General features: G+C 39.8%; 1 protein-coding gene across 3 annotated transcripts in view; it reads left to right on the forward strand.

The window, feature by feature from the left end:
• LOC128733963 (polycomb protein Asx) overlaps positions 1-13,872 on the forward strand; it is a 47,115-nt gene that overhangs the window by 11,295 nt on the left and 21,948 nt on the right. For all 3 annotated transcript variants that reach the window (XM_053827884.1, XM_053827885.1, XM_053827886.1), the window contains exons 2-3: positions 12,516-13,042; positions 13,102-13,847. In XM_053827884.1, the coding sequence (XP_053683859.1) occupies positions 12,532-13,042; positions 13,102-13,847 (1,257 nt within the window). In that variant the 5' untranslated portion in view covers positions 12,516-12,531. The remainder of the gene's footprint in view (positions 1-12,515; positions 13,043-13,101; positions 13,848-13,872) is intronic.

A 13,872-nucleotide genomic window follows, 5' to 3' on the forward strand; every position in this document is an offset into this window, starting at 1 on the left:
TACATTTTACTAAAATAATATTTACTCTGCAATGCTTGATTCATGAGATATGGAGTTTTTGAAACAAGTAAACTGTAAAATAACAAAAATCACCATCGCGAAATTATTGTCATTCAGGATATTAAATTGACGAACAAACAAATATCTTGAAATGTTTTAAGAGTTAGAACATTAGTTTTTCAAATTTTCTTTGGGGTTATCCTGAGCTGATCTTTGTCCATAATTTATAAACTCAGGGTGACAACTCAACCAGGAAAACCAGGAAAAGACCAGGAATTTTATTTCACCAGGAAAAACCGGAAAAAAACCTGGAATTTTTATCCAAAACCAGAAAAAAGTTCTGTTGCTTGCTGACGACTTAATTACTTATGCGTCCATGTCCGCTAGTTCGGCAGAACAAAATGTTTGATTTCCTAAATAATGACGGCAATCCGCCATGGCCTTGATCTGTGGCCAGGAGCGTTTTTCGAATCAATAGTCTGAATACAGTCGACTAGGCTACACCGTCAATAGCCTCTAGATCTGCCTATTCTGTGTTGTCCCTGCGGGTTCCAGTTGACTGTCTTTCTGTAGATTTCGTTCTTTACTCTCCTCAAAACATGTCAGATCCAGGCAACGATTGACGAAGACCTGTGGTTGTGTCCGCTGAAATACATCACATCTCGCAGGCAATAGAACGGATTTCACGTTCAAATTGAAAATTAGTATTAGGGTCGGTAAAATGATCTGATTTGAGCGCCAAACATTTCCAAGATCCAAAAATCACCGCTGACCTGATTCATGTTTCTATATTAGTCTTGGTACCATCGCCTAGGGTTATCTGCTACCAGGATATAAAAAATCTGCCACCTCAACCTCTACTGTGAAATTGGAGGGATGGTTGCTGTTCACTCCCTTCACTGAGTTAATGTTTGCGACATTGATTATGAGACCTGTTGCCTTAGACCATCAAGTTTGCCCTGCACATCATATTGCATTTGAGAGAGCAAAATAATGTCGGTCAAATCGAGGTCGATAAATTGCTCATTTGTCAAAGGGTTCCAGGGCAATCCTCGGTTAAGTTTTCTGTCAATGGCTCCAATTAAAATTTCGTCAATAATGACGAGAATCAGTTGCGGTGAAAGTATGCAACCCTGTCTCACTCCTGCAGCAACCCGGCAGGAGGCCTCATAATGAGCGACGATAAGATAGACGAGCTTACCAGGAACTCCTCTACGCCTTAGTGCGCCCCAGATATTTTCGTGATTTAGTCAGTCGAATGCTTTGTATGAAACCTATAAGCACTAGAAGAAGACAGCCTTGGATTTCGATGATTTACTCGAATATTATATTAACCGTCGTGACCCGATCCACACATGATCGGCGGCACAGAATCCAGCTTGCTTAAATGAGTTTACCGTAAATTGCTTGGTAGCTAAAATTTTGTTAAAACTACTTAAAATGCCCTTAAAGTGTACAAACTCAGATTTTGAGTAGTTCTTCAACCACAAAATTGGTAGTAGGAACTTAAAAGTGCGTTATTTATCACAGAGAATAATTCAATTATTGGTAGCAAATAGCCAAAATTGGTTAAATTTTTACCCAAAATTTGAGTTTGTACACTTTAAGGGGCATTTTGAGTAGTTTCAACTAATTTTTGGCTAAATCCGACTTTTTACAGGTAGTATCATTTTAGAGTGCACTATCGAAGAGTAGTATCGTTTTTTTCTGGATTCGATTGAGGATCACCTTTCAGAGTACTTTATGAGTGATACAGAGCACCATGATACCGTCCTAGTTTCCACATTCAGATAAGTTCCATCAGAGTCGGCGTTTAGATCGGCAAATCCTTGCGGTAGCGCTTCGGAGGGACCTTGCGCTTGGTGATGACTAGAGAAAAATGTTAAAAAAAACTCAATCCTTGGCTGTATACAACATAATTGGCTATTCAGAATATATTTGCATGATTTCTATTGTTTCCTTTTCTCTTTTATTTATATGCAGAGTATAGTGCCAAGAAAACATCGATGAAAGTGCCAAACGACTCGGCTCAGCTTGTGCGCCGATTGTTTACGGAGGTTTCGATCAAATGGGCACTTAAATCTTTTGAACCAATGAAATCTTCAGGTCCGGATGACATTCTACCCATTTTTTTCACAGAAAATCACTTAAATATCAGGAGACGGCACTTTGTGCTTTCCTTGATATTGAAGGAGCTTTCGATTACATGTCGTTCATTTCAATTATTACGGTTCTTTTTCAAAACGCAATTCACCACACTCAATGAGCTAGATTCAAGCAATGCTTCCTAAACACCACCATGTTATAATGCTTACAAGACGGGCCTAATATAAACCCCACAGAAACAGTCGCTATATCATTCACTAGGTGAAACATGCTATTTCTTCCCATATACTGATTGATGTCAGGCTGAGCTTCAGTAACCGCCTAGACTATGCTGTTAAGAAAGCATTCCGTTGAAATCAAATACAGGGTTGTAGACTAAACAGTTAAACAGTTTATCTACCCAAATCCTACAGTAGCTAAAAACTACTCAACTTAACTCGTAGTGAACTACGCACAATCACGGGACTCCTAACTGGACACTATCCCGCTTTTGATCGTTTAGAGAATATCGGATGATTCCGGAACCTGCCGCTTTTGTAACTCTGAACTTGAAAGCGCATCTGCCCTGCAATTACGGGGCTCTTGCTTTATCTAGGCATAACTTCTCTAGACAAAATTTCCTTCCTAGAGCCCAAATCCTTAAAGTACGATTTTAATAACCACGTAGTACCGACTTGAGGCACAAGATTTCAACCATCTAGCTCAACTCCATCAATGGGCATAAGCAGTCCGTAAACTGTGATAGAGCAATCGGTGCCTACCTCAAATGATGATCATTAAGACTGTTACAGTGGCCTTTTAATCCAAAAAAGCCTCGCTGTTTAATCTGCACAGGGCCTCGCGCGTTGTAACGCCGGTTCCCTTCTTGGTGATTTGTCAAGATGCCTTCCTGAAGATCACTAAATCTCTGGATCATCATGATCCAGATATTGCTGAAGAGCTGATGCAACATTTGCGGTGACAATACTGGGTAAGCTTTCAGCATCCCGGTTGACATACAGAATTTTCCTGGTGCTCTGCAAGACTTTATATATTTGAGTACCGTCATCCGGGGCGAGATTGTGCCAAAAAGCATATGTTTTTGTTCTTTAGCTCAGTATACACACAATTTATGAACTAAGTTGATTTCAAACCTGTCAATATATACTAAATTGTTTAAGTAACAACTGCATAGTTACGTAGTTTAGTTACAATGAAACCTAGTTTTACTGGAAGTGCTTGAACCCCATAGAAGGGGTGAGATTGTGCCAAAGACATAAAGTTAAGCTAAAAACCTATGTTTATAAACAATACACATAAATATCAGTATAAAGTAGTTCATATGGGGCCGTCCATGAACTAGGTGGACTATTAGGGGCAGGTTGTCGGCCAAAAACAACGCATCATACAAAAAGTATGAACGAAAATAACCCGGGGAGGTCTGAAATAACTAAAAATGAGTTCGTAGTCAACGGACAGCCTTTATATAGCCAGAAGTGTTTCTAAGGTTAACAAAGGGGGAGATATATGAAAGGGTGTGTTCTAAGAGGGCATACCTATTTGATCATTTAACAAAAGTAAGCATTACTTCGTTCGAGAACCCGCGGCCGCAGAAATTGTGGCCTATCCCACCCCCTCCCCCTCCTTAAAACTGAAAGTTTATACACGGTATAATATATTCGTCTTATATTAAAGTGTTTATTCAAAGCATCTGAAATTTCCAAAGAAAAAATTAAAAATTAGTTTAAATTATTTAGCAGACCTATGATGCTGTTTGCTCCAAAATGCAATCTAATCTGTCAAAATATTGTGCTCAATAGTAAAGAATGTGAGTGTACTGGTGTATACTGACGTATTTTTATTGTGTAAGTGAAATCCACAAAATGGATCGATCATTATGGCTCGGCACAATCTCACCCCCGTGAAGCTCGAAAGTTTCGAAAAATATTATTTTCGTAATCAAAACTTATCCAACGCATAATAACCTCTCAATACATTGTAAATGATTAGTTTATATACCTTCAAAATAGCAAGTTGATGCGATTTCTTGTTTGGGTTGGTTTATGCGGGACATTTTTTTACAAGCGTTATTTCCGAGTATATTTGATCGCGAACTTTGAAACACTGTTTAGGCTAAATAGTTTGCTAATATTATCTGTGTTCCATTCAAAGTTATGAATAAATATGTTATGTTTATCTTCATTTTGAATTTAGGTCACCAGTTTCTAAAGATATAATAAATTTTTACAAATAAACATTTTTGGTTTTTGGCACAATCTCACCCCCTTGATACAATCTCACCCCGGATGGCGGTACTGCTTCAATTTAAACTAACAACAGCGCCTAGGAGCGACACGGTCGATGCCACGTACTGTGGGCGTCCTGCGCCGATTTTGTTGACCTGCGATATTTGAGACTCAGAATAGTTATTTAAATGTACAGTTCAATGGTTAAGCTTGTCTGTACGGTCGATTAGTTATTGGCCAGCTCTTCCCGTGAGCGACATTCTCGCATTGATGCACATCACGAAGGCGGTTAAAACTTTCTACACGTCCACTTGTATGGTGGCCCTTTCTTCCTCCTTAACTAGATAGTTTACCCTGGCTGTTTTGTCCCGTTAACAAGACTTCTTAACAGCCCTCTCCAGCATGGCATATTGTTGATAGGTTGCTGACTTAGTCGCCATGGTTCGTGCACGCTCAATCCTGGATTTCGCCGTGTTTGGAATCAGGCAACGGTTGTTTTCATTGTGTATCCGTTCTCATCTCATCAAGGCCGCGTGAGCTCCTTGGACTTCGAATAGTTACGCAGTATTTGGAGCTACAGACGGCTATGCCAATTGAGCCAACTGGCCAAACGAGGCAACTTACTTCGCTGGGCAAGGGTCTGTAAAATAATCTGTGGCTACATTCCACAATTTTGAATTTTACCAAATTGAATAGAAAGTTTTCAGTTCGAGCTACAGAATGATCTGAGTAGTTTTAAATGGAAGTGCGAAATTTCTTTTTGAAAGAGTTAATCGTACTAGATTAAGCAAGGTAACTTATAAATGAAACGGTGATTCCAAGCCTTTTCAGTGTAGCAAATATAAATTTTTATTTTTACTCTTTCGTATTTAGTAAAAAGAGGGAACAGATAAATCGATAAACTTTCCAGCATAATATTTCATACAAAAAAACTTTGTTATTCTTGCAGCTAATTTTAAGCTATATTCACCAACTAGGAATTTTTCCAAAATCGTCCAGGAAAACCGGGAAAAAACCAGGAATTTGAAATCACCAATTGAGTTGCCACCCTGTTCTAATGAAACGGCAAGCATGCGTATTCATACAGAGTCGTATTATAACCGAACACTACAGCTGTAACACATTTTTCCAACACAGATATCAAATTCGCCTAGGTTTAATCGTCTCGCAGTAAAGAATTTGCGATCTGTTGGCTTGGGACAACGAACTTGTGTCATTTTTTCTGGCACACTTCCCTAACACAGACATCAAATTGGACTAGATTTGATCGCGTTCGTAAGAAATCTGGTTGCACGAGGGGGCTTTGTCACTTTTTCTAGCGTACTTCCCAAGCAAGGACATCAAAATGGTCTAGGTTTAACCACGGTGTTAAGAAATCTTGTTGAAATGAGGAAACTTTGTCACTTGTTTTGGCTTACTTCCCAAGCACAGATCTCAAACTGGTATAGGTTTAGATCATCGTAAAGAATCTTCCAACCAATCACGAAGTGAGAATTCTGGTAAAACATAGGTTCATTATTTTCAATTTTCCAATAGTTCAACATCAAGAATCCATACTTTTCTTCATTTGGGTCAATTCTTAGCAGATTTTCCGATCGATTGGTGTAAGAATATTGAAAATCTATCGGAAAACTGCTGAGCTATTAGCGCTCAAAACCTATCATTTTTCGTGACGCTCTCATTTTTTGATTTTTCGGAATGACACCCTATCTCAAACCTTGCCGTAAGACGTAGTCCTACGTCAAAATTTAGGTGAGGTGACTGTGAGATTAGGGCCCCAAATGGGTGATTGTGAGAATAGGGCGTGTGAGGTAAGTGAGGTGAGTGAGGTGACTGAGAATAGGGCCTTTATTAATTATTATTCTGAAAAAAAAACCTGATTTAATCCACCTATTGGTGAAAGGAACCTTTGTTATATGGTCTTACTTGCTATTTGAGATAAAAATCGATCCGTTTGGTTTACATGAAATTTTTGGAAATTGAATAATTTTACAAAATTTGAACCAAATAGAAGCACTTATAAATTATGATAGTTCCTTTTCTCATGAAATTGCTGAGTAAGTTATTACTAATGAGAGTAAGTGCAAGTAAAAGTAAGTTGTAAGATGAAATATTATTCTTTAACATATACATTGCGTAGTAAAGGTCTAGTTTATAGATTTTTGAACTATGCATAATTTCCTTCGGTTACTCACGCTGTTGTATTTTGTACATCATGTGTAGGTTTTTGAATGCCATATTATTATAAAGTTATAAATCGTATATTACGTATATACTAACGTATATTCTTCAATAAACTTGTTATGAGCAAAATGTCAGAATTATTCAATGCATTAATACTTTAAATTGTTAGGAAAATAGATTAGCATAAACCGACATCACAGAAACGAAGCAAGTAGCATGTGAGGTATATCGCATTTGGCCCCAAATGGAATCTTCTCTCGTTTCTTCATATGGAAAAATGGTGTCTGTAAGCAGCAAAACTACCAGCAAATGTAAAATGTTTAAAATGTCTCCGTCTGTTGGTAGTCGAGTATTTCGGGGTCAAAATCAAGGTATTTTTTATAATTAAAGTTCTACAGTTCCTAAACAAGCAAACATAGAGGTATACTATGTTCAGCAAAGTTGTGTATTTTTATTATTTATACAACTTTGTAATACATGAAAAAGTCATACAACAATTACAAAAAGAGCTAAAATAGAAAAACTGGTTTTACAAATTCATATACAATAAATAAGATTTTTCTATCTTCGCTGTATACAAAATTTCTTGTAATAATATGCTCTAAAACTTTGCAGAACACATCAATGTGTTATATTGAAACTGAAGGGAAATATTTTTTTTATTTCACTTTTAGGGGGATTAATCAAAATTCAGATTCTGCCAGACGATAGAGCTTTCAATTTTAAGAAACTCTTCCAAAGGTTTGATAAACTTAAAACCAAGTTTTCCTAGTCAAAACTCTAGTGCGCACGTTCTCTTTGGTTTTGGGCTATTGTGCGCGCGAGTAACTGTGTTATAAAAGTTGGCGCGAGTGTTCGAGGGTTAATATCTTTTGACTGGTAAAACCAATTCTTATGAAATTTTGCATATATATTCGTAGTGTAAAAATCTCTCGTTTGATATTAAAATAATTGAAATTAGATTGAATTGGATTAGATTAGATTAGATTGAATTAGATTAGATTAGATTGAAATGAAATGAAACTAATAGCGCGTAAATCGTTTTGGCCATCTCTGAAAAACAGGCAATCGTTTAAACCTTGTCAAAACTGGTTTTTTAAGGCTAACTTTTAAACCACTTGTTTGTTTTCAATAAAAACTGGCGTGAAGTTTAGCAATAGTAAAAGCTTTCATTTGGTACTAAGATCGATGAAATCGGTTATGTGGTTCCGGAGAAAATCGTGTCACGTAATTTTAACATTTTTGGTTATAACTTTTAAACTGAAAGTCGGACCACGAAACAATTTAATAGTGATATACTAGGTAATAATACCTTTCAAATAAAAGTAATAGCAGACGAATCGGTTCAGCCATCTCCGAGAAATAGGCGATTGAAAATTGAAGCGCACACACATACACACACACACACACACACACACACACACACACACACACACACACACACACACACACACACACACACACACACACACACACACACACACACACACACACACACACACACACACACACACACACACACACACACACACACACACACACCGACATTGCTCATTTGTCGAACCTGATCGATTGGTATATGTGACACGGGCCTCGGATCAACTTCGTGTTTTTCGACCAATTCCTAAACTTTTGTGTTATAGTATAACAAAAGTAATAGAAAGCAAAGCCTAGGTGCTACATTCCGTTATCAAAACTTGACCTTCTGTTTTTATACGACAGACTTCGCAGCCAGCTGTTAGAGTGCAGCACAATTGCAGGGCCCGTTGCTACGATCCTATTGACTCTAACAGCCTCTCCCAGTTGATGCGCTGGATCTACAATCATCGATGGCAACCATCAGCTGGCGATCTGTTAGACAAGAACGGAACCATCACAGGAAAGTTCCACTTATCCCAAGCCTTTCAAGCTTAGCGATTACGATAACGTGACTGAGCATATCAAAGCCGACTGTCAGGTCGGTTTGCGTCATTACAGACATGTTGTTGACGATGTGAGTAGTAAGGCACAACAAATTAGTAGTAGTGTAGTTAATCGACCAGGGAGGAATCCATGCTGATCCGCGCTCAATTTTATTTTATTTATTTATTTACATTTATGACCCTTTAACTCTAGAGTCATTCGGGTCACAATTTGTGGATACAACATACTATTTACAATTTACATTATATACATTAAATTTTGGAATAAAGATTTGTCATATTTAAAAAATTTAGTGTTTTTTCTAGTTCTTTAAGATTATCTCCCAGTGATATGCAAAGAGAAGTTGACATTCCGCTGTCTTGTCGCTCCAGCTCGTATTTAGTGCATTCTGATAAAAGATGTTTCACAGTAACGAATAAACCGCATGATTCACAAAGTTCTGGATCGCTTTGACACATTAAATAACCGTGCGTTACTTTTGTATGACCTATCCGTAACCTTGTAATCACTCGAGCATCCCGGCGTCCCAATAGTCTAGATGTTTTCCATTCAACGCTGGTTGATTTGATTTCTCTGAGTTTGGTGTCACTTTCAAACCACTTGCTGTTCCACAAGCAGTTTAACTTCTTTCGTAAGACTCGTTTGAAGTCAGGATAAGGTACAGAAACCTCTGTGATACTTTCTGTTGCCATAGAGGCAGCTTTTGCAAGTGCATCGGCTTGTTCATTGCCATCAATCCCGACATGCGCGGGTACCCAGCATAAATCAATTCTCCCACGATATTGCGAAAGTTTACGTCTTATTTTAACTATCCATGGATGGTTCGTATTGTGCCCCTCAACAGCTAAAATAACGCTCTGCGAATCACTAAATACAACAGTAGGTCCCGTTAAAGTTTCTAACATGTTAATAGCTTGCAATATTGCGTAAGCTTCGGCAGAGAAAATAGAAAGAGTTGATGGTAAGGGGATACTTCGGCTTGTTGTTTGGTTGTATATTCCGCAGCCAACACCGGATTCACTCACTGATCCATCTGTAAAGATTTGACAGTGTCGTGGATAGCCTTCAGAGACTATTTGCACAAACGTAGATCGAATAATTCGCGGAGGACCAGGAATAAATCGATCAATTCGACAAGATCCTTTTTCAAGAGCCCAGTCATCGACTATAGGTAGGCTTGATGTTTCTACATTCGAAATAGTTATATTGAATTTTGTAGCAGCCTCTAGTGCTCTACAGTAAACAGAATCGCTTTCCTGAATTCTTTTTCTTTCTGCTTGACGGGTAGCATATAGAATCAGTTGTTCATTCACGAGGTACGTAAAAGGGAGCAGACCAGTGTCCGAAAGAATACTTTCTATCGGGCTTGATCGGAAAGCCCCAGAAGCTAAACGTATTGCTTCGTGGTAAATTGGTGCTAAGCGCATGTATTCTTTTTCTCCTGCGGCGCATATAATAGGAATAGCATACATGAGTTTTGGTAGCACTATAGCTTGAACAATGCGTATCATTGTTACTCGATCTGCACCAAAATTAGATTTACTTAGACACCTCAGCAGATTCAACGCATTGCGTCCTTCAGTTCTAGTTAAAGCTATGTGTTTTTTGAATGTTAGATGACTATCGATCCATACTCCTAGCACTTTTTGTATCCCAACGAATTCAATTTCTTGTTCACCTATTTTCAGTGGAGGCTGTTTTTTAACATGGGAACGTTTGTAGCATATATGCATAGCGGCGGTCTTGGCAATCGATATGGAGAAGCCCGTTGCTTTGCACCAACTATCGATCTGAGAAAGCACTTTTTGTAGTTTTTGCCGGGTTCTCAAAACATTAGAGTCGGACACAGCCAGTGTTATGTCATCTGCGAACAGTTCCAAAAAAGTTTCATTAGAAGTGTATTGTTGAATACTATTGATTGCTAGCAGGAAGAACGTCACAGCCAGCACTGATCCTTGAGGAACGCCATTTTGGAAACGTTTCAACGTAGAAAAATGCCCGCTTAAACATACTCGAAAGTACCTGTCCTTGAGGAATGCAACACAAAATCTTGCCATTTGTCCACCGATTCTTGCTTTAGCCAACTCCTGCAATACTAATCGGCGCCAGGTTCGATCGTATGCTTTTTCGATGTCGAGAAACAAAATTTCTGCATGTCGTTTTTCTGCTACTGCTTTCCTGCTATAACTCTCGATGCTTGCCAGCGCGTCCAGCGTCTGTCTTCCCTTCCTGAAGGCAGCCTGGTGCTGACCAAAAATATTCCGCTCTTCTAGTACGCTCATTAGTCTCCGATTGACCATGCGCTCGAAGAGTTTCAGAACGCAGCTAGAGAGATGTATTGGTCTCAGATTTTCTGGTATGTTTGGATTTTTGCCAGGTTTCGGTATTGGTATTAGGATGGTTTCCTTCCATACATTCGGAAAAGTTCCATTTTCCCAGATTAAATTGTAACAATCTAGCAATTTTTTCTTGGCGCAGAATGGAAGGTGTTTCAACATGATGTTGTGCACGCTGTCTGGGCCTGGTGATGTACCGGTTAGATTGTCTATTTGAACAAGAAGTTCATCAAACGTGTATTCTTTGTTGTATTTCGCCTGCCGGTCACTTGGAAAAACAATAGGTGTCCGCTCGACTGTCCTCTTTTTTTCGCGGAATTCTGCTGTGAACGATTCATCCGATGAAGAGAGTTCAAAGTGTTTAGCCAGATGCTCTGCCATCTCTGACGTGTCCGAAGTGAATCTGCCATCGATTTCCATAGACCATGTGCGGGTCGACGTCTTTTTTCCAGCGATAGCACGGATCCTCCGCCAAATTTCAGATGTGGGAGTATTTTCATTAATTTCCGACACATATTCTTGCCACGATCGCGATTTTTCCTGTTCTATAATTTTTCTAGCTGCATTCCTAGTTACACGGAAGTCTTCTTGAGCGTTTTCCAATAGACTGTTATTCTCGCTTTTTTTATTTTTAATGTTTTTCAATTTGCGTAACGCACGTCGTCTAAGTTTAACTGCTCGTGCCACACGCTCATTCCACCACGGAACTGTTCTTGTATGTACCGTTTCTCTGGTTTTGGGTATCGCAAATTCTGCTGCTTCTATGATTATGTCTGTTAACTCTTTTATTGTATACTGTCGCTCTATTAAGACTCTATTTGTAATTTTCTTCTCGAATTTTTCCCAATCTGCAGCGCCAAGAATCCAATTTGGCCTTCGTCTGATCAAAGTTTTTACTGTAGTGAATCCTATGAAAATTGGGGAGTGATCGCTGCCGTACAGGTCGTTGAATATTTGCCAATTTAGCCGATTTGCAAGTTCAGCACTGCATGCTGTGACGTCGATACATGATGAACACTGATTTGCTTGATGCGGGTAATAGGTATGTCCGCGCTCAAATATGACTTGCAATGTGTAAACGATGGCTCCAAGACGATTCTTAAGGGATTGCCTGAGACTATTGCAGTTACCATAGTAATTGATTATTGTGGGTAACTTCGTCAACCTAAAAAAAGCAATAGACATTATAAACCATGACATTGTTCTTGAAAAAATAAACTTTGATCAATTTGGGAAAGAAAGAATAGATTTCGACCGATTGACATTGGCGTTCCTCAAGGAAGTAGCGTAAGGCCATTTATATTCCTGCTGTTTATCAATTATATTGAAATTAGAATGAGATCGTTATTCGGACACTCATTGTCAGACATGTGATTGCAGCGCGGAAACATTATAGACAGTTTTTTTTTTCTGTATGGACTCATCACTGCGACCAGTATCGTTTGATCTATTGTGATACCGCCCGGGTGTTTGCTGTATAACATTGCATTGCAGTGATGCAATAAAAAATCTAGTAATAAAATTAAACATTATTGCAATTGTTAATGTCATTGAGAAGTCCAAAATTTTTGTACTTTATTACAAATCTGCGACTCTCCATATAAGTTATGATTCTATATTAATTAAGATGCTATAAACCAATCCAGGTAATCCCAGGATTACTTTTCAATTGATAGTTCGTGACTTTTCAAATTGCAAACATCGAATTGAAATATTTTTCACTTTGTGTTTTGTTCTACAGAGCGACTTTCCCGGATATGGAGTGTGACGTTTCGCCACCGGACAGTAGCAGCGGCGGTCATCACGGTACCGGTTCGGTTCAGCAGAGGCGCCAGCAGAAGCAACCCGTTCAGTATAACAGCACCAGCATCAGCAGCAGTAGTATCAACAACACCAGTGGTAGCAGTAGTAGTAACTTAAACATTAGCGGTAACAGCGGTAGAAATCTCTTGAACATTAGCAGCAGCAGTATCCGGGCGGAATCGCCAGGCGCAACCACAGCAACAACAACAACAACAATGGCAGCAACGTCTTCGTCGTCATCGCAGCACCATCACCACCATCATCGCAATCATCATCATCACCATCATCATTCGCATGGACATTCCCATCAGCACCATTATCAGCAACAGCAGCAGCAGCAGCATCAACCGCAACACCATGTCCATCAGGAAGAGATTACAGTTGCATTCCCGGAGGTGGTATCCTGCACGCCGGAGTCGAGCTTTAATCTGTCGGATGATTACGACTCGAATCCACTGAAAGAAGGTAATTTACGATCTGGTTAAATTTCTTGCTCTGTTATTAATTTTTCCCATTCATTACAGTCGATCCACTGAACGTTTCCGGCAGCTCAATGGAACTGCTATCGTCCCCCCGAAAAGGGCAGGACAAAACTCCTAAACACAATCACCACCTGCGACGAAATGTTCCTAGAATAGTAGTGAAACAAATTCCCAAGGCGCAACAGCAGGCGGCGCAAAGTTCGCGGGATGAAAAACGACCCACGGGTCCGGCTTCGACCATGCGTGAGGTGCTTGCCTCCATTCCCGGCTTCAGTGTGAAACCGCGGCGAAGGTCGAACAAGAAAATGTCCACTGCAGCGCAGCTCGAACAGACGAAAGAGGGCTGTATCGATCTCGAGACGCCGGACTCCATCCTGGTCAACACGAATCTTCGCTCGTTGCTGAACAAGCAAACCTTTCAGATGCTGCCACCGCTGTTTCAGTACAAACTAGTACAGTTGCTACCGTCGGTCGATCGCCCGTCTGTGATGGTTGCTTCGGACTGCGAACGCAACGGTATTTGGCTAAATCCGTCCAGTTTGAACAACGAGTTTTTTGCCCGTGCCTGTCTGGAGTGGAGGGACCGGTTAGCGGAGGGTGAATTCACACCGGAAAATCAGATAAAGCTTAAGACGGAAGCGGAGAAAGAGAAGAGCAAACTGGATCCCTGGAAGCTGAAACACTTCGAACCGATGTGGGGTGACAAGAGTGCGGCGATGGCGAATGTGGGTGCCGCCGGGACGCTGCCAAATCCGTCGCCACCGTTGACGCCGACCAAGGAGAAGGTGGTAAGTTTATCTCAGCAGAACCCTA

The sequence above is a fragment of the Sabethes cyaneus genome, chromosome 2 (genome assembly GCF_943734655.1).
Source record: "Sabethes cyaneus chromosome 2, idSabCyanKW18_F2, whole genome shotgun sequence".
Taxonomy (NCBI): Eukaryota; Metazoa; Arthropoda; class Insecta; order Diptera; family Culicidae; genus Sabethes; species Sabethes cyaneus.